Raw genomic sequence first — 22,337 nt, forward strand, 5'->3', positions numbered from 1 at the left:
TCAGCTGTAAAATCATTTAGCTAAAAGGTGACTCAATACTTGACCTTTTCTCGTCTTCACTTCGATCATGTTATGATACCATATAGGAACATTAATAAAAATTCCCTGCCCATCCCTCCTTTAGCTTCTACAAGAATATGTAGATGCACATTGATGCTAGGTGGTAGACCACGTAATACTGCTGTGCAGTAAATATTTCACTGAAGATAATGTCATTTACAAAAAACTAGGTATTTATGTTGTACAAATAATTGAGGAAGTGCACATACTTTGTGCATACAGTCAGCCTGCTTATGTAAATAAGGAAGGCATTGGGAAGGGAAGTAGACTATTGGAGGCAGGGAAAAGACACTAGGCAAATATGCTCTTTACCCACTGCCACTGCAAATTTTAATCCTCTAGCATTGCACTGCAGATTCTAACCTCTGCATCATTTTAACAAATTTAAGACTTTCTCCTAATCTAGCACATGGTGGAAACGTATGACCCTGCAAGCCTAGATATCAAGTGTATGAATTGCTGCATGAGTGTGGTACAGTAAAGTGGTTCAGTTGGGAGGTTGAGGCTAAATGTAGTATTCAGGTCAAGCAGTATTAAGAGGATAGTGAGGGGGAAGAAAAAAAGTGAAAATTCAAGGGGGAGGGTAAGCTGGGGAAACTACTTGAGGGTGGGGTGGTGGGAGAAAGTGGGTGAATGTTAGGAATCAGCCTTGGTGAGGGTAAAATGTGACCCAGGGCCTGAAAATCTCATTGAAAGATGTGTGTTTCAAGGGATGGTGAGCTTGTGACCTGTTGCCTGAAAATTACCTTGTAGAGGGAGAAGGAAGCCAACTAGTTCTTTTAAAACTGTTGTTGCTGAGATGGGAAAGTGACCTATGCATGAAAGGCGTCCTCGATGGCTGGGATTGTGGGAGGAAAGAGCTAATTCAAGCTGGTTCTGTGATGGTACACAGACAGGAGAAGAGCAATATGGAGGGCTGATGCTTTAACCGTAAGTTGCAGGGTGCAACAAACTGGCAAACCAAGCAATAGTGGAAGGAAAAAGGAATAATAATGGACACAAATCAAATGTAACTCAGTGAGCGTTAGGTATGCTGTGGGAGTAGACTCCACTGAAAATGTGTACTTTTGATCAAGAGTGCTTGAATAGAAAGATGAGGCCTATGAATCTTAATCTATACAGTAAATCTGAAATGTGGCTCCACAATATGGCTTTGAAAAGCACTGTTAGAATCACTTAGTTTAGATGGCAATTTCTGTTTAGGAGTAGGAATTTTGGTTCAGAAAGAGGAAAATGCTACCTATTAATGTTTGAAGAAATACTGTTGGAGTGAAGTTGAGCCTGGGCGTGGGTAACATATTAATGGTGCACAGTTAACTTTATCACAGTTGTGTTAAGTGAGCGAGGGAATGCCAAGCATATAATTTGAATGTCTAAAATCTTTAAGCTCTAGGTAGTCTAGAAAGACTGTTTACTGGACTGAAGTATTCTAACTAGCCAATATTGTACAATAGTGATGCTACAGGTTATTGTAGTTTATTGATCCAACATTAAAATACAGGGCATAGAAAGCTAGTGATCCAGTAACCAGAGATAAGAAGCAACGTGTCCTCGTCCTCCTCCCTCCCTGCCCAAAGTAACTCATTGCTTTTTACTATCCCTTTTGAGTTACCTTTTTTGGATTTATGCACTTAAATATCTGTTAAACTTCCCATCATTGAAATGAATAAAGGACATGCATGGGTGATTACAAACAGTTATATCCAGCTGTTCAGCAGTCTTCAAGATTGAATGCAAGAAATTTGGCTTGGCCGCTACTTCTGTATATTTTTCAAAATCAACATTCACTTACCCTTTTTAGTATTTACATGCTGATGTAGGTGACATAGGTTAGTACATGTCATGTATAGTTTATGCATAATGTCTCAAATTGCACAATTGTGGTCTAACGTCTAATATCCAATTTATCATAGGATCATGGAAATTTCCAGCTGTGAAGATGGCTAGTTAACCCATTGTCTGCTGTCTCTTTGAAAGAATAATCCAAAACTAATCCCACACTCTGCTGTATCCCTACAGCTCTGTATCTTGCTATGCTCAAATGCCTGCCTATTCTTGCCTTAAGATTCAAAATCTCTGGCTCAACTGCTTCATGTGGCAAAGCATTTCATGCTCTAGCAACTCCCTGCATAAAGAAATTTCTCCGACCCCCCTCTTCACTCTCTTTGGTAACCATTTTAAATTGACTACTGAATTCCATCTGAGGGAATCTTGTTTGCATCTTCAAATGATCCATGCTTATCTAATTCAAATAGACCTCATACCAATAGACCTCAGCAGAAGATGAAGAGCTTAACTTCCAAGCAAATTGACTTTTTTGTTTTGGGAACTCAGCAAGGTTTGATATGTAAATCTTTTAACATTTTCATGTATAAGCATCCTAGCAAAATTAATATTGGAACAGTTGCCTGACGAGTTGTCTTTTATGAATATAAGATCTCAAGTATCAAGTTGACTTACTTTTGAAGGTGCTTTATCTTCAATCCATTTGATTAGAAGCGTCCACATTTTTTTGTATCAGCTGCAATAATCTAGTTGAAAGCAAAATACTGCAGATGCTGGAAATCTGAAACAAAAACAAAAATAGCTGGAAAAACTCAGCAGGTTTGACAGCATCTGTGGAGAGGAATACAGTTAACGTTTTGAGTCTGTATGACTCTTCTTCAGATCTAGTTGAAATTGTTTTGTGATTATATGTCCAAGTGAAAAGTACAAGAATCTGAAGTTGGAAATCAAAATTGCATGAAAGACGATATGCAGAGGCAGCTGGTACTGCTGGGAAACAATCATGTGTACAGTATAATGGGAGAATTGCAATGGAATTTCTTAAATTTGCCATTTTCTGTTTTGGTAAGCCAGCAAATATGACTTCTGGTGTTTGGTTGTTCCCTGGTTATAGGCCTTTGTCATTTTGAGGTTTATTCTTGCATGTTGCATTTGGAACTTATTTGCAGAAGGTTCATTGCAGGTATTGGGACAGAGGAAGCTGTTCAATAGAATATAGTTTTTATTAACCTGGGGCCTTGCGGGTCTTGCATCTTTATCAGTCTGAGCTTAGTTACAGATATACAGCGTAAAACTCTTCAACAAATTGTTTTTTCATGCAAAACTACACAGACTTAAAATTAACAGTTTGGTTGAGCCCTGAAAGAGAAACTGTGGAAAAAATTTGGAATTCTTATAAAGGTCTGCTAATAGCTTCACTTTATGCAGAACACACCCATAAGACCCACTGCCCCTAAAGCAAATACTTCTAAATTTATACCATTTTAGCTTGAACTCCAAAAACGTGGATCCACTTCATTTAACAAATTTTAAACTTGACCACTTGCCCCAGCTTACAAGAACAAAAGCAGAAAACTCAGTCCTTCAGGAGCACTTGCATTATTTGACAGTCACTGCTTTTAAAGCTCCAGATACGGTTGCTATTTGTTTTGCCTTTAATAAGGAGCACCTGCTGGTTTTTGACTAGACACAGTAGTTAGGATAGCCAAATCGTAGTGGGGGTTCCAATTAATAATGGACATTGGCTTATGACCAGTGGAGTTGTAATAGAAAGTAACTTTCTTTGTACATGTACCCTTTGGACTTCTGTATATGGAAAGTTGTGTTTTTTCAGATCTTGGCTTAAAAGCAAAGTTAGTGATTTCTTAATACAGCACATGACTACTGCTGAAAGTTAGCATAAGTTAGAAATGGATTTCTCCAATTGTACTGGAATAGTAGTGATCATATAGTGGACAGGATTATTTTTATATCTATTTTTCACAAGTTTAAGCATGGATTTAATGCAATGTTTTTAAATGTTAATTGTTTATTGCTGTATACGGTGCCTCAGTTGCTCTGTGCTAAATCACTCTTCACTGGGCAAGAAAAACTTGCTGTTTGCCAGCTTGGAACCACCTCTTGTACAATGACACTGAAGGAAAATAAATTGTAATTGTAAACTGTCCTGTACATACATGTTCATGAGCACCTGGGCAGTGAGTTGCACTGCTGCCTTCTTCCTGGTTTGGCAGGGATTACAGATTCGCCCAATCCTATTCATAACCAACCCAGTGCTGTCCATAACCAACAGCCCCACATGTGGGTGACTGGATAGAAATAGGACTCCCAAACAGAGGGACACCAGAGGTCAGTAATAGCACTCAACTGCTCCTTTGGCTGAATACTGAAGCTTGAACCTTCCTGGTTTCCATAACTTGGCCTCACCAAACAATGCTCCTCACTTGGCTGTTGGCTAAACATAAATCCTTGATTTATAAGCTGCCTTATTGAGCTAATATTGATGAAGTACCACTGATTTGCACAATTTTACATCTGGGCAAGTATTAGTTGACATTGTCAGACTTTCTGTACAGATGCTCAAAAAATGTTCCATTGCTTTGAGGGGCTACTCTTGAAGTAACAACCTTGATTTTGAAAATGCAACTCAATAACATGCTTAAAATACAAGGATACCCTCAATTTATTAGGAGGGTTAGTTGGCCATTTGAACCTGTCTCGCTGTTTGATCAGGTTGTGGCTGATCTGAAACTCTCCAAAGATATGGAGTATCCTTAATCCATATCCTTTGATACCCTTGTTCAGTAAAATTATCACAGTCTGAACTCTGGCTGTTGTAGCATCCACAGTCTGAGGGTGGATAATGAATTCCAAATTTCTCTAGTGTAAAAGTGCTCCCTGATTTTGCTCCTGAATGGAATAACTTTAATTTTAAGACTATGCCCATTTGTTGTTTCCCCAGTAGAGGAAATATGGTAGATGAAAAGAAACTATTAAATCCTTCAATGATCAACATTTCAATCAGATCATTCCAAAGAGGAGAAAAGATAAGTTTGTGCAACTTGGCCTCATCATTTAACCTTCTCAGCCCTGTATTCTAATAAATCTACACTGCACCCCTTCTCCAAGACCAATGCATACTTGCTGATGTGTGGTTCTGAGAACTAAATACTTTCTCTAGTGGCATTGGCCCAAGGCTGTAAACAATTGAAGCATAACTTTCTACCCTTTGCCTTCACTATATAAAGCAGTTGAAAGATGTACCTGTCTGCTGATTTAGTTTTTTTGTACTTGGGCTGTCAAATCTCTGCTCCTCTACAGCTCTTAGTTTCTCATCATTTGGAACATATTCCAGTTTATCTATCTTGGGTCCAAAGTAGGTGACTTCACACTCATCCACAATGAAATGCATTTGTAATAGTTTTGCCCACTCACTCGACCAAAACTGTATCTTAACCATGTTGTACCTAGAAATGACCAATGAATTAGTGGTAAAGCTACTTAACATCTTCAGCATCATTAACATTTGCTTTCTATCATAAAACCCTACTTGCATTTTGATGCAATAGTCACTCATAGGATGCTGTACCAATGTGAGTAGTGACGTGGCAAAATTGCCATGTGGAATTATGATCTGACATGACACAATCTTTATTGCCCTTTATCCAATCAAGAAGTACAAAATATCCTTCTTAAATTTTATGGCTCCTGAACACTGCACTTCAAGGTGTGGGTGTGTGCATGAGTAAAAGTATGCAAGCTGTGCTGGTTACACTTGTAAGAACTAAAATCTGTGATCTCAGCACCTAAGAATGTTTGAGTGGAAGCTGAACAGTCTAAGTGTAGATGAAATGAGCAAATGATCCTTCTAGCTGTCTGTGTAAATTATAATAAATGGCTTGAATTTGCTACATTTTCTGTTAACAATGGCATTCCTTTGTTTGCTCTGATCTGATGGTGGCTCTGTTTTGTAAGGATTAATGTGTACAGATGCATGCCTGTATGAAGAAATTGCTTGTGTAGCCATGGGGATTTACTTCGAACATGGTTCATAGGGCTGGTGAGTGTTGTTTGGAGGACTGATGCTCTAACATGGTGTTCTTTGCAGTTGAATTTAAGCTGTAGAACAGTGTTCGGTTTAAGCTTGTTGAATTTAACAACAAATTAGTTGTATCGTTAGTTCAGTTAACTGTTGATATGTAAATTTTTACCTATCACATGTCTAATTCCATTCTACTCCTTCAAATCTCACCCTGTCACTCAAAATTCCTGGTTATAACTTTGAAGAAAATAAGTTTATAAATGGTATTCTGGGTGGAAACTCCATTCCTTTGCTCCTTCCATCATAAGGCCTTGCCACATCTGGGATCTACATACTGTCTAGGGCTAGGCCATCTCCAACTTCCTCTTTTTTTCTTGTTATCAACATGTCCATGTTTGCTTCCATTCTACCACTGACCTCCACCTTGCAAAAAAAAAACCTGTCTCCCAACTTGAGCTTGAGCTCAATGAGGCATGATTGATCTGGTTGTGTATTGCCATATTCATCTTGATTATCTGCAAAATAATGCTGTTCCCTAGTCAAATGAACTCCCCTTCCTTGACGTACTAGCTGAGAAATCTACCAGGGGATTCTCTATCATGGTTTACTGCAAGCTACCTTCACTGATCAAAATACACGTTGGGATTCTTATAGCTCTACACGCTATAAGAATGGCTTTATCAGCAACCTTGTAAATAGGGCCCAAGCCATTTGCTCACCATGCAAGCTTGATTCTGAAGTAGGATGCAAAGACATCCTGCAGGGTAATGGCTACCCTGATTTAAATCATGTTGTATATCATGCAATCTCATGAACGGGCCTAAGGCCCTGAAAAGTGCCCAGTCTACCAGAGATTACCCTGGAAGAGCAAGGTGTCTCAAATTTTTGAGTAACCAGTGAAGCCAGCTGTTTCATGTTGCTACTATGCAGTAGCACGAGTGATATTCGCCACTAACAGAATGCTGCCATCAAACCAAAAAGATGCTCTGCCTATCACACAAATGAGTAATGTGGTATATGAATTTCAGTGCCAGTGTGATGCAAGGTACATAGGCCATATACCCCAAAGACTGGTGGATCGTATCAAATGCCATGTCCCAGCTGCTGTTTGCACCGTGCAGGGCACAGACCGTATCCCATGCTTGCAAAACTCAAAACAGTGTGCAACGTTATATGTGATTCTACGATTGGACAACATTTGCTAAATAATCCTCAATGTGCTAAGAATTACACTGACAAATTTAAGATGGTCAGTCAAGCTTCTAGTGTGGTGCATTTGCATGTACTGGAAGCTACATATATTAATACACAGGGCCCTGTTCTTTGCAGACAAAGGACATGTACGTACATTGCGTCTGTTTCAGCTAAACAAAACAAGTGACAGCCTTTTGCTAACTCTGGTCAAGGCATTGCCCTGAGGAATATCAGGGTCAAGCTGCCTGGTTTAAATTTCAAACAATGCTTGGTAGTTAAGTGTCAGTCACCATCAGTGGTGCATTCTCCATGGCAATGCCATTTGCCAACCAATCAGCTCTCTCTTCACATACAGTATAAATTGTTGTTTTCCCCCTTATCTTGGGCTTCTTGCGAGTGTCCTGATGAGTACAAGACAAACCTCAGTCATGTTTGTTCCTTTCAGCAATACTCACAATTTGCTGACTATAACTGGTGTTCCAATGAGCACTTTGCATTCTCTTTATTTTTAGTTCACTTTTTTGGAATTCTTGGGACTGTTTTAAGAAACTAACAAGATGTAGGTGATCCCTTATTGTGCATATTCTTGATCAGTTTCACTGTATAGCTGTTTGGTACATAAAACTGATAAGATGCTAATTATGTGCTGTCGGTCTGTGATTGGCACTCATCTGAGGTTACAGTAATAAATGAAAACACAGTTCTCCTAGACTCTAGTCTGCAATTCTCGCCAAAAATAATCAACCTCAGAACTGTACAGAGACTGTAGGATTAAAATTAAGTTTCCAGAAGTCATTGACCTATGTGGAAAGTTGTACAAATCTGCAGACCTTAGTTAAATGGGTTTATCTGTTTCAATAGCGCCTTTGTGCATTTAACTGTGGTAGCCTATAAGTGGCAACAATGGTTAAAGACTATTGAGATGGAAATACTTATATTGTGAAAAATTTACAGTATATACAGAATTTTGCCAGGAATTTGGCACGAACCACTTATAAAAAGAGATGGAGGCACTGGAGAGGGTGTAAATAAGTTTAACAAGGATGGTAGCAGAACTCAGCGTTATACCTATTAGGAAAGGAACAGGCTGGGTGTCTTTTATTTCTAGAAAAGAGGAGGCTGAGGAGGTTACCTATTAGAAGTACTTAAAATTGAGATTTTGAAAGAATAGACAGTGGGAAGAAGAATTGGAGGCTCTCAAAATAAATCACTAAGAAATCAAATGAGGAATTCAGGAGAAACTTTAGCCAGAGAATGGTGTGAATTGCTGAAGGAAAGTTAATAAGCACATGAGGGAGAAGGGAAGAGGGTTATGCTGATGATTAGTTAGGAAGGATGGGAGGAGGTTTTGAGTGAAGCATAAGTACTGCTTGGACTGTTTGGGCCAAATGGCCTGTTTGCCCTGTATATTCTATGTAAAAAGTCCATGTGCAATGATATTACTTTCATCTTTGACGCAAAGGCTTTTTGGACTTCAATATGAGTCATGTGCTGTGAGCTTATAAACCAGGGAACTATTTCTATGTTCTCTGGTGAATGTCACATTACAGTTCTGTAGATCATAAGTTTCCAGTAGCACCATGGCAAATGGAGTCATAGTCGTAGAGGTCTATAACACAGAAAAAGGCCCTTCAGCTCATTGAGTCTGTGCCGGTCAAACAAGTACCTAACTATTCTAATCCCATTTTCCAGCACTAAGCCCATAGCCTTGTATGCCATGGCATTGCAAGAGCACATCCAAATACTACTTAAATGTTATGAGGGTTTCTGCCTCTACCATCCTTTCAGGCAGAGTGTTCCAGATTCCCACCACCCTCTGGGTGAAAAAATTCTTCCTCACATCCTTTCTAAACCTCCTGCCCCTTACCTTAAATCTATGCCCCCTGGTTATTGATCCCTCCACCAAGGGAAATAGTTCCTTCCTGTCTACCCTATCTATGCCCTTCATAATTTTATACACCTCAATCATGTCCCCCCTCAATTTCCTCTGCTCCAAGGAAAATAACCCCAGTCTATCCAATCTCTCCTCATAACTAAAACTCTCCAGCCCAGGCAACATCTTGGGAAATCTCCTCTGCACTCTCTCTAGTGCAATCACATCCTTCCTATAATGCAGATTCCAGAACTGCTGCAATACTCTAGCTGTGGGCTAGCCAGCGCTTTAGGCTGGTTAGCATAACCTCCCTGCTCTTATATTCTACCTCGGCTAATAAAGGCAAGCATCCCATATGCTGCCTTAACCATCTTATCTGCCTGTCCCGCTACCTTAAGGGACTGGTGGACATACACACCAAGTTCCCTCTGATCCTCTGTACTCCTCAGGGTCCCACCATTCATCGTGTACTCCTGTGACTTTTGTCCTGCCCAAGTGCATCACTTCACACTTATCTGGATTAAATTCCATTTGCCACTGATCAGCCCATCTGACCGGCCTGTCCATATCCTCCTGTAATCTAAGGCTATTCTCCACTATTTACCACCCCATCAATTTTTGTGTCATCCACGAACTTACTGATCAACCTTCCTACATTCAAGTCTAAATCGTTTATATATACCACAAACAGCAAAGGACCCAACACTGCTCCCTGTGGAGCCCCACTGGGCACAGACATCCAGTCACAAAAACACCCCTCGACCATCACCCTCTGCTTCCTGCCACTCGGCCAATTCTGGATCCAATTTGCCAATTAAACTTACTAGGAAATTGACCATTAAAGCTGCTGGATTGGTGCAAAAACCTAACTTGCCTCTCTTCGTGGAGGAAATCTGCCATTCACATTAGTCCTGGCCTACACATGACTCCACTCTTGCAACGTTGGGTTCAATTGCTGTCCTCCTGAAGTGTCTTAAGCCGTTTAGCTATAAGAAACTTAGTATGAAATAAGGCCCATCATTTCCATCTAAAGGCAACTAAGGATGGATCATAAATGAGCTCTGGCTCACATCCAAAGAACAAATTGAGAAGCTTAAAAGTCTTGAAGTAAAGTGCTTTGAAATGTTGAGGTAGTGAAAGTGCTATATACGTGCAAAACCTTTTTTCCAAGTTGCTTGTGGGAAAATAATCCACATGAGCAGGGATTAGAAGTTTTGATCACTTGGGTTACCACCTCACGACTTAAGCAGCAACAGGAGTGAGCCATTTGGTATCTTAAGCTTGCTCTGCCATTCAAGAAGCTAACAGCTGATTTACCTCAAAGGTGCCTTCCCACACTATTCCACTGGTATCCAAAAAAATCAGTTGATCTGATTTTTATTTACTCAACAAACAGCATCCACAGCTCTCGGGTGGAGAATTCCAAAGATTTGGTTGAGTGAAGAAATTTCTCCTTATCTCAGTCCTAAATGGCTAATTCCTTATCCTGAGACTGTGACCTAGTTCTAAGCTCCCCAACCAGGAGAGATATTCTCCGACACCATCTTGTCAATCCCCTTAATTTCTAACGATGAGATCACCACCTCTCATTTTTCTAAATGCTCGGGAGTATGGGCCCATTCTACTCAATCTTATACGACAACCCCCTTTATCCCAGGAATCTGGTTGGTTAACCTTTTTGCTCTCCTTTTAAGGCAAGTATATCCCTCTTTGGGCATGGAGGCCAAACTGTATACACTACTCCAGTTGTGGCATCACCAGGGCCCTATTTAATTGCACTTTGATTTCTTTACACTTGTACTCAGCTCTTTGCAATAAAGGCCAACATGCCATTTGCTTTCCTAATTGCTTGCTGTATCTGCATGTTAACTTTTTCTTGTACAAGGACATCAGGACCCTCTGAATATAACCTTTTCCAGTCTTAATTAAAAGATTCTGTTTGTTTTTCTTTCCACAGTGGATAACTTCACACTTTACCATATATATTCCATCTGCTACATTCTTGGCACTCAAGCTGACTATATTTCATTGCAGCCCCCTCTGCATTGTCCTGTACAGCTTACTTTCCCATTAAATTTGTATCGAACATGTTATGTTACACTCAATTGTCTCATCTAAGTCACTGATAGAGATTGTAAATAGCTGAGGCCTGAGCACAAATCCTTGATACCCTGCTAGTTACAGTAGCAAACTTGAAACTGTTTATTTCTCTCCTGTTTTCTGTTGATTAACCAATCCCCAATCTATGCTAACAGAACCCCAACTTTGTATAATAATCTGTTTTGCAACCTTTTATTGAATGCCCTTTGCAAATTGAAATACACTACATCGATTAGTTCCATCACCCTGCTTGTTAGACCCTCAAATAAAGTCATTTCACTTTCATAAATCTGTTACTATCAAATATGATTTTAAGCACTCCGTTACCATGTTTCTATAAATTCTAGCCTTTTCCCTGCTACTGAGGTTAGGCTAACTGGCCTATAGCTCCCTATTCTTTCTCCTTGCTTTCTTGAATAGTGGGGTCATATTTGCTACCTTCCAACCCACAGATTCTGTTCTAGAATTTAGGGAATTCTCAGATCAAAACCAGTGCATCCACTATCTCCAACTACCTCTTAAAACCTTAATGCAGGCCATTGTATAATATTTAATTGAATGCATGTAGAGGGCAGCAATTGTGGTTTCACTTGAGCACCTATATAAAGAGACCATTATTGAAGCTGTGATATGGTTAAGTTGCAAGATGTATGCTTGTAATGTTTCATTTTGTGAGTAAATGTAAAACTGAGTAAAAATTTGATTCCAGTACTATCCTTCACCAGCTGGCTCTCCAAATCACTGCCTGGTCCAGGGATTTGTCAGCTTTTAGCCCCGATAAGGCAATAGCACCATAGAAATTAAAATTCCTCATTTTCACTAGTCCCTTGGTTCCCCACTATTTCCAGAATTGGCCTGAATATAGTTTTGTTTGTTTTGCAGACATTTACAGCATGGTGCAACTCTCATTTGCGGAAGGCTGGGACACAGATTGAAGTAATTGAAGAAGATTTCAGAGATGGACTTAAACTTATGCTGCTACTAGAGGTGATTTCAGGTGAGGAGGTGCACACTCTGCAAATGTGAATATTAAAAAAAAATGTTTTAGGCCAACATTCCTTTTCACCCAAAGATACAAGAATGCCTCTTTACCACTTTAAAAAAAAAATGGCCACAATTTTTCCTCCACCTTGCATTTTGAAATATTTTTATTTTCTTTTATTGACCTCCTTCAGACTGGCCTAAAAGCTATTGAGGTTGATATTCTGAGGGAATTAACTTGATGTGCATAGTTGAAGGTAAATCATGCCTAGGCTTGTTACAATGTCATGTTTATGCTGTTAGGCTTAGGAGTTCCAAGTTCAAAGGATGTGAGCATTTCCTGTTTAAGCAAAATTTAATCAGCAGAAAAAGATGGTAAAAGTTAATCTTCAAATATAAAAACATGATTCCAATGTTAATTTTTTTTACAACTCTTTACTCTTAAAGTTTTGTCTGAATAATTTCTGAAGCACAAATATCCAAAACTTGCATTCCATGATCATTTCATGCGTTCACTTGGCCTGTAATTGCAATGAAATCACTCAGTCAATGCACAATGCAGCATTTAAAGCATTACTTAATTTTTGATATAGGCAGGAGAGCTAACCATCCAACAGTAGGTTTTATAATCACTTGGATCATATTTGTATGGCAACAGTGTGAGCTCCACAATTTAAAACATGATCCCTGCAGGGCAAAAGAACACCTCTTAAAGATTCAGGATATCCAGTTGGTTTACTTTTTAGAATTGAATTGTGAATATAATTTTTCATTTTGAAGTCTGCTTAATTTCTTCATTTTGAAAAGTGAAGATTTAATGTTGTTGTTTGTGACATTGTCAGTGTAATTAATAATCCAGTTAAACTAAATACCAAACCTGGACTCTGATGCAATATAATTTCATTCTGCTTCTGGGATTTTTGGAGTCTCAATTTTTTTTAAAGCAGTTTTTTGTAAGGACTTGTTGAACTTCATTTCTTTCCTTCTTCTGGATGGTTCAGTGAGTTTGCATACTTAAGTCAATGCCAAGATAGCTGATCTTGGCCAGTTGTTATCTGCACGCCCAAGGGAAATATTGGCCAAGTTCCTGTTCTGGGAATAGCAGAATGTTAACAGTTGCACTTGCAAAATGGCCACTTTGAGGCAATGCAAGCTACCTTACACAAATATTAACCCCAGCTCTTCAGGAATAGAGGGAAAAAATAGGAGCTAGGAGAGAATTAAATAAATTTCCTGTGATTCTTTACCACCCATGTTGCATAGACAGAATTCAATCCATGAGGGTTTCATTTTTTTTCTTGCAGGATTGGTTAGCAGGCTTTGTTTTTTTTTCTCTCCACTTCCCCATGTCTTGAAAATTTTAACTTATCTTAAGTTGGATCTCATGGATCCCTTCCTATACCTTGTGGCTGTTGTTGTTTGAGCTTCAACGATTTGTATTGTCAGACTTGTTGGGGGCATCAGAGCCAGGCTCGAGCCTGTCATGGCCAGTTGTCCGCATGTACATAATTCTAGTTGGGGCACTGGATAGGGATCATTTGTAGAAATATTGCCACCACAGCTGAGGTTAATTAACTTGGCATAGATTGGGGATTGAAGCTGGAACCCTCTTGTATAGTTTAATTCCTTGCTGAATAAACTATTTCAGCATCAGATTCTGCTCACCACAATTTTTTTGAGCAGGTATATTTGAATTGTGATCATGTTTAACAGATTTGATATGACGTATTTGAATAAACTAATCAGCGGATAAAAGCTGGAATCTGCTTGTATGCAAATGTTAATGCACACTCCCGCATTCCAAATAGTGCAGTCAGAACAGCTGAGGCGATGTTTTGAAGTTTTTTTCCATTTGTCCAAATATCCTGGAATTTTCCTGCTGGTATCATTCTCTGATGCCTAGGTCTTCACTGTCCTCTTCACCATCAGCTTTACCTACGAAGCTTCCAACCCAGGCAAAGTCTTAATTTTGAATATTGATGGTATTAGTTTGCAAGACTTTCATGAGTTTCCCCACTGTTGCTGCTTGTTTGCAGTTATCTATGTTATGTTAAGTCCTTAATTTTTAAACCATCAAATGAACGATCTGAAACTTTTAAAGTATTTTAATGCAAGTACTACTGGAATTTCAACCTAAAGCAGGTTCTCTGAATTATGGCTATATAATTTCATGCAAAATAAAAGCAAATATACAAACTTTTCTCGCTTTAGGAGAGCGACTGCCTAAACCAGAGCGTGGAAAAATGAGGGTGCATAAAATAAACAATGTCAACAAAGCGCTGGATTTTATTGCAAGCAAGGGAGTGAAGTTGGTTTCCATTGGAGCAGAAGGTAAGAAAAAGTATTTACATGTATGTGATGTGTCCATGAAGAAATGGGTTTTTACCAATTTGCATGGAGTTGGATGTGTTCATTAATCTTTTCAAGAAAATTGTTTCTTGATTTTTAGTTAACTTAAAATTGGTACATGCAGCCCAGACAATGGGGCTTGCCAGTCATGATGTTGAATACCAACCTTAACCATGACATACCAGGTGACTTTTGGCTCTAGATAGCTTAGCATATTATTTTTCCATAGTTCTCTCACCCCTGCTCTTGTTCATCCATGGGATGTGGTTGTCACTGGCAAGGTCAGCATTTTTTGCCTATTTCTAATTGCTCTCAGGTGATGGTGAACTGCAACCTTGAACTGTTGCAGTCCATGTGGTGTAGGTACACCCACAATGCCGTTGGGAAGGGATTCCGGGGCTTTGACCCAGCAACAGTGAAGGAATAGTGATATATTCCCAAGTCAGGATTGTGTGATTTGGAGGGGAGCTTGCAGGCAGTGGTCCCATCCGTGTGCCCGCTGTCCTTGTTCTTTTGAGTGGTAGAGGTCATGAATCTGGTGCTGTTGAAGGAGCCTAGACGAGTTGCTGTAGTGCATCATGTAGATGGTGTACTCTGCAGTCACGATGCACCTGTGATAGGAGTGAATGTTGAAGGTGGTGGACGGGGTACCATCAAATGGATTGTTTCCTCCTGGATGGTGGTGAGCTTCTTGAATGTTTGCTTGATCCTGGAGCTACACTCATCCAGACAAGAGGGGAGTATTCAGTCATATTCCTGACTTCTGCTTTGTGAATTCCTTTGGGGAGTCGGGTATTGACAAATGGCTCTAGGCACTGATGAAAGCACGTACCTTGTCCAAGTGGCCATTCTCATGTAAGCTTAAACGGTATACTGCTGGCAGATATTCAGCTGTGTTGTCATCACCCTACATGATCCTGTTCTCATCATATCGTCACAAATGATCAGGAACCCTGGTTTATTTCTGTTGTCCTCATGCACTGAGAAGCCAGTTGTATAACTTTTATGATCATTCTCACTAAAATTGAACGTACCACTTGCTAAAAATGAAACACAATATCACTATGCTTACCTACTAAATCATTGGCTCTCCTGGATGCATCTTTTATGCATTATTGGTATCTTGATTATTTTTAACTAATTGGCTACAGACACAAATTCAGTTAAGGTTGCAACTGGATTTTTTCTAAGTAATTTCTATAAAGTGTAACTGGAGGGGAAAAGAGGAGCAAAAAAAGTTACTTAGCTCCACTAATCATGTGAGACTAGTTTTATTTGATCACTGTTCAAGGATTTGAGCTGCTGACTTCACTAATTAAAATGGGTGCTAAATTCATACCTCCTGCATGTGAGAATATGCTCTGGCTTAACAATTCACTATGCCGATTGATGCCAGTTTCTGTTGCCTAGAAACCAGCTGATACGTCTCTCTTCGAAGCGGTTTCTCTGGAAGTGGGCTGGAACGCACTTTAAAACTGTAGTCGCTGTGACTTACTAGTCAGTAAAGGCAACTGTAGGGAAAACTAGTTGATATTATACAAACACTAGGATGATACCAAAACAATTACAGAATAAAGTTAAATCTCAAACTATTATTGGTTATTGAAACATTTCACAAGTTTAGTCCTGTATGATTTCCAGATGTTTTTCTGCAAACTTTGAATACAATTTGATTCAAACTGGAATGTATGTCTGCAATGTGTGTCAAAGTAAATTACTGGTGCAGGTAATGGTTAAGTTACAGCTGTAAAATGTCAGCAAAGTGAACAAAGTAATCTGATTTTACATAATGGTCTAACAGTGATTTATTGACAATATATTTTAGGCAAAAACCTGTAATATCTCATGTCTGGATTTTTGGATTGGAGGGGAATTTCTTTAAAGACTGCCCCTTAGCAGTGCCAAAAAAGGAAGATAGGCCTTGCATTATAGAGCACATTATACAAACTAAATATAAAACACTCAGTTCAGCCCCAACCGAAGTATTGTATCTAATTCTGGGCATCACACTTTAGGAAGAATATGAAGGTTTTGGAGAGGGTACGGAGAAAATTTGCTAGAATAGTTCCAGTAATGAGTAATTTAATTATGTGGGTAGCAATTTGATATTATAAAATCATGATGCATTTAGATAATTAAACTACTTCTAAAGGCTAAAGGATCGATATTCAGAGGGCACCAATTTTTAAGATGGTTGACAAAAAACCATGGGTAGTGATGAGAAACATTTTCATGCAATAATTTCGGATGGAATGCACTGCCTGACATCATTGTTCTTGCAGCCACAGTGACGGGCAGTGTATTCTTGGTCTAAAATCTCAAAGGATGTTGCTTTCAACAATGCAATCAAATGCCACTTTAGAATATGTTCACGTTAGAGTGAAGCCAGAATAGAGTTTTCGTAATCCGATGCAGATGTGATAGACTATTTTTAGCTATAATTCCAATGTTTGTTTTCAACATGCTTACTGTTCCCTTTCCCTTCTGTTGAGCTAAAACTGCTTCAGAATGCATATTTTATTTCTGGTGTAATTGAGCCAGAATCAGGCTTGATCATTCTTGCATTACGAACTTGCATTGCACTGTTTATTAGATTTCCTTGAGTTTGGTTTGTTTCTCTGCAAACCGCCCCCCTGCCCAGTCAATGCTATTCTAATATGGGATGGTGACCTGTTGCAGACCTTTTCAACTGTTGAACTGAATACCAATGTTTAACTATCCATCTGGAAAGCCTGCTTTTCTCTACCCCTCTAAGGTTCTTCATATGGGGGTGGAGAACATTACTATTACATACTTGCCAATTCCTGCTGTTCACGGGTGACATCCCTGTGAAACCTCGCAAATGGCAAAATCGTGAATGGTTAACATGCTTTTCAATGGGAGTCAATTAGGTTCCAGGAATGAGGGGGCAGCATTGGTCTATGTAGTTACTCTACAGCAAATTGTGGTACAGCACCTGTATACAACAGATGGGGGGACGCCTCTGAGCAATACAAGACATGGGGTGGAATTTTACAGCCCTGTTGCGGTGGGCACAGAGCCTCAAAATTGGGTGAGCCACTCAAAAGTCTGACTTTGAGATTGAAAAATCCTGTGGGCGGGAGAGGGTGTAAAATTCTCCCCAGGTATTGGAAATTTTAAAGAGACAATCCTCATTAAAGAAGAAAATGAGCCGCCTCAGAGCTGGTAGACAAAATCGGTGAACATTTCAAAATTGAACTGAGCTGTTGTTGCAGCTCTGGACTGAGAGATTTGGACGTTTCCAAGTTATTCTCTCCATTTGGGCTGCATTTCAGCTGCAACCATTCCGGGCACCATGTCTCACCTCTGTAGGAAAGGTGCTTTTTTTTAAAAAAAATCAAATGTTCATGGTCAGGACTAATGGAAGGAATCTGCTTCCAGAGACTTCGACACCATTTCCCCATTAAAACATGTTGAGTCTCTGTTCTGTCATCACAGAATCTCTCAGTGCAGAAGAGGCCCTTCGGCCCATCGAGTCTGCACCGACACGTGAGAAGTACCTGACCTACCTATTTCATCCCATTTACCAGCACTTGGCCCAAAACCTTGAAAGTTATGATGTGCCAAGTGCTCATCCAGGTACTTTTTAAAGGGTGAGGCAACCCACCTCCACCACCCTCCCAGGCAGTGCATTCCAGACCATCACCACCCTCTGGGTAAAAAAAATTCCTCTCACCACCAACCGCCTCTCACCTTGAACTTGTATCCCCTCTTGACTGACCCTTTAACTAAGGGGAACAGCTGCTCCCTATCCACCCTGTCCATGCCCCTCATAATCTTGTACACCTCGATCAGGTCGCCTCTCAGTCTTCTCTGCTGCAATGCAAACGACTCCAGTCTATCCAACCTCTCTTCATAACTTAAATGTTTCATCCCAGGCAACATCCTGGTGAATCTCCTCTGCACCCTCTCCAGTGCAATCACATCCTTCCTATAATGTGGCGAACAGAACTGCACACAGTACTCCAGCTGTGGCCTCACCAAGGTTCTATACAACTCCAACATGACCTCCCTACTTTTGTAATCTATGCCTCGATTGATAAAGGCAAGTGTCCCATATGCCTTTTTCACTACCCCACTAACATGCCCCTCTGCCTTCAGAGATCTATGGACACACACACCAAGGTCCCTTTGTTCCCCAGAACTTCCTAGTGCCATGCCGTTCATTGAATACCTTCTTGTCAAATTACTCCTTCCAAAGTGTATCACCTCTCACTTTTCAGGGTTAAATTCCATTTGCCACTTATCTGCCCATTTGACCATCCCATCTATATCTTCCTGTAACCCAAGACACTCAACCTCACTGTTAACCACCCGGCCAATCTTTGTGTCATCCGCAAACTTACTAATCCTACCCCCCACATAGTCATCTATGTCGTTTATATAAATGACAAATAATAGGGGACCCAGCACAGATCCCTGTGGTACACCACTGAACACTGGCTTCCAGTCACTAAAGCAGCCTTCTATCATCACCCTCTGTCTCCTACAACTAAGCCAATTTTGAATCCACCTTATCAAATTATCCTGTATCCCATGTGCATTTGCCTTCTTTATAAACCTCCCATGTGGGACCTTGTCAAAGGCTTTGCTGAAATCCATATAAACTACATCAACTGCACTACCCTCATCTACACACCTGGTCACTTCAAAAAATTCAGTCAAATTTGTTAGGCATGACCTCCCTCTGACAAAGCCATGCTGACTATCCCTGATCAAATCTTGCCTCTCAAAGTGGAGATAGATCCTCTCCTTCAGAATTTTCTCCAATAGTTTCCCTACCACTGACGTGAGACTCACTGGTCTGTAGTTCCCTGGCTTATCTCTACAACCCTTAAATAGCGGAACCACATTAGCTGTTTTCCAGTCCTCTGGCACCTCCCCTGTGGCCAGCGAGGAATTAAAAATTTGGGTCAGAGCCCCTGCGATCCCCTCTCTTGCCTCCTTCAGCAGTCTGGGACACAAATCATCCGGGCCTGGAGATTTGTCCACTTTAAAGCCTGCCAACACCTCTAAAACCTTGTCACTCCCTATATCAATTTGCTCAAGAACCTCGCAGTCTCTCTCCCCCCGAGTTCCATACCTTCATCCTGGCTGCTGTCTTCATGAGGAAAGAAACAGAAATAAGCTAACATTGCTCACGCGATAGGCAATGCGGCATACAAAGTACAGCCCGGGTAAGCAAGTACGTGAACAAGGAAGTTGCGAAAGGCAGGACTTTACTGTAACTGTACGTCAGTGTCATGGAGCACTTAGGAACAATTTAAGGACATAATGTGACTCTGGATTAAAGAAATCCTCTTCTATAAGGATTGAGGCTTTCCTAATTTCCTTGTGATTCTATTGCACAGTTTGCTTTAAATGGAGAGTTTGTGTTTAACCTGTAATGGAAGTGATGTGTAAGGATATTCTATATATCTTAGCAATATTAACTAATTGTGCTCCAGCTGAGATTAATTTATTTGAAGATGAAGGAAAGCTGCACAACTTTCAAATTGTTCATGCCTTTTTTTCCCAGAAATTGTGGATGGGAATGTTAAGATGACTCTGGGTATGATCTGGACTATCATCCTTCGTTTTGCTATTCAAGACATATCTGTTGAAGGTAAGAATAGATTTTGTTTCTGAAGCATGGAATCTTATTGTGACCATCTATGGATCTGAATTCATAGCTTGATTATTGTGCACATGGGAGCTGAATTCTTTCTGCTACTCTGAACATCATGCATGGTTTTAGAATTGAAAATGAACTGTTTGTGGTTTGTTTCGGGCATGTATAAACTACGTGTTAAAATGTCCCAAAGGCGGCCAGCGCAGTGGTTTAGCACATTCTTCTTAGTAATTTCCAGGACCTAGTTTAAAATCCAGCCTGGGCAGATGGAGATTTTGACTCTTTTGCCTTGTTAAATCTGGAGATTTCTAAAACTTTGAGATAGCTTCCACTCCATTCATGTTGAGAGAGCCCATTGGATGAGATTGTCCATAATTCTGTGTAAGTTGGTAAATTTTTGTCAGACTTTGGCTGTTGCAGGATATGGAAAGAATTCTCATTGCCCTACAAAGAATGAAGGGAACACTAGCAATAACCTTACTGTACAACTGACCGATGATCATTGTTGCCTCTAACTTTTATTGTCCTGTGTGCAGCCCATTTGTTGCAGTGCTCGGTACATTGTGGATTGCTGCACAACTTAGATGGAGCATTACCCACATTGTAGCTGATGTAAATGCTTTACTTGGGCAATTGGTGCCAAAATGGAAAAGTATCCCTCTGCAGAATTCGCCAATTAAGCAAATTTCTATTTAAAACTGTTTTGAAACAGAAGTAAAAGACCATTTGAATTACTTTCACCAACAGGATCAAGTAACTTCAAATGTGGTTGAGTATGATGTGAGGATTAAAGATAAATGGCCTTTCTGACTGCATCAGACAGATTGATTAATTATCAGTTCTCTGAAGAAGAGTCATACGGGCTCAAACATTAACTCTTTCTCTCCACGGATGCTGTTAGACCTGCTGAGTTTTTCCAGCACGTTCTGGGTTTTGTTTCAGATTTCCAGCATCCACAGTATTTTGCTTTTATCTTATTTTATTAATTATCAATTGTTTTAAGGACTGGTGTTCCAGTGTGGATGCTGTTGTCTTTGCTTGTTTTTGACTACATGTCAACTGACATGAAGTTGATCTACATAGATTTTTAAAGGTTCTTGACACCTGAGAGGTATGCTGGTTGATCTTGTTTGATATCTTCTAAAACTAAACTTTCCACTGGCAGCAATGTAGTGCTGAGAGATCACAGCTGTTGATCTGTACATTCAGTAAGTAGTGGTTTATTAACTTGGGCACAGTAGACCTTGGTGAGTTAGTGATCTTTATTGTAGCTAAACAGGTATATCTTCCTACAATGAGACCATCCACATTCCAGGTTGAGAAATTGCTTCCCGTCAGGGTCATATTTCGAAGTAATCATTGTGAGCCAGGTGGTGTTGAATGCAGAATGTCCTGTGGGGTCTGTAAACTTCAGAAAACCAGATGGTTCCAGGTAGCAATTTTGTTTTGTGTGCAGAGTTGCTAATCTCGGTGTATTTTTTTAAGGTGCTTTTTGTTCTGTGATATATGCTGTAAAGTGCTCTGGGGCTGCTTGAGAGTTCAACACTTCTGATTTGTTCCTTACTATTGCCAAAAACTTTTCTTTTCCAGAGACCTCTGCGAAGGAGGGATTGCTGCTGTGGTGCCAGAGGAAGACTGCACCATACAAGAATGTAAATGTGCAGAACTTCCACATCAGGTAATGGGTTATCACCTAATTTTCTGTAGTGACAGGAGAAAACTAATTTGTGCTTGAATCGGAAGGACAGATTTCCAATAACAGAACTTGCACTGGTCATTTTTTTCACAACCAGTTTTGATGGTTGTCATTTTGACCTATTTGTTAAGTCTTTATCGATGCTCATGTTCATTTAAGCTCTACAGCAAACTATTGATAGTTGCCCTTCATTTGAGCACTTGGGTGCACTTAACTTCCACTGCTGGTGGTAAGAGTGCTGTATGCAATATGCATTTCCTTAAACTTTATTAGCTCCCAAAATCAGGAAGGCTACATTTCAATTGTAAAAGTCCTTTTTAAAAAAAAAAACTCCAGTGTTTGGAATCGAGCACTCCCAGTTCAGTTGCCCATTTGGTCATTTTGGCTGAGCATGATTGTATCCATTGAGTTTTGACCTGTGCCTTAATTAGCCTTTTCTCTTTTACAGCAAAAACATGAGCAGCATCATAAATAATACCATGTCAGCATGTTGTTCCATTGTCCCAAACCACTTCCCTCTTGATTGCTTACAGTTAACGGTGACACTTCTGCATAATGTGGTTGATTCAATTGAACTGTTGCAATTTAAATGTTGCCACAAATAAAATAGAATGGCATTTAGCCC

At 39.9% G+C, this 22,337-nt stretch overlaps 1 protein-coding gene across 2 annotated transcripts in view; it reads left to right on the forward strand.

The window, feature by feature from the left end:
- The window catches only part of LOC144671361 (alpha-actinin-1-like), a 106,178-nt gene that overhangs the window by 31,833 nt on the left and 52,008 nt on the right, over nucleotides 1-22,337 (forward strand). For both annotated transcript variants that reach the window (XM_078533219.1, XM_078533220.1), the window contains exons 2-5: nucleotides 11,937-12,051; nucleotides 14,247-14,366; nucleotides 19,924-20,010; nucleotides 21,607-21,694. In XM_078533219.1, the coding sequence (XP_078389345.1) occupies nucleotides 11,937-12,051; nucleotides 14,247-14,366; nucleotides 19,924-20,010; nucleotides 21,607-21,694 (410 nt within the window). The remainder of the gene's footprint in view (nucleotides 1-11,936; nucleotides 12,052-14,246; nucleotides 14,367-19,923; nucleotides 20,011-21,606; nucleotides 21,695-22,337) is intronic.

This window comes from Cetorhinus maximus, chromosome 32 (assembly GCF_964194155.1).
Source record: "Cetorhinus maximus chromosome 32, sCetMax3.hap1.1, whole genome shotgun sequence".
NCBI classification, from domain to species: Eukaryota; Metazoa; Chordata; class Chondrichthyes; order Lamniformes; family Cetorhinidae; genus Cetorhinus; species Cetorhinus maximus.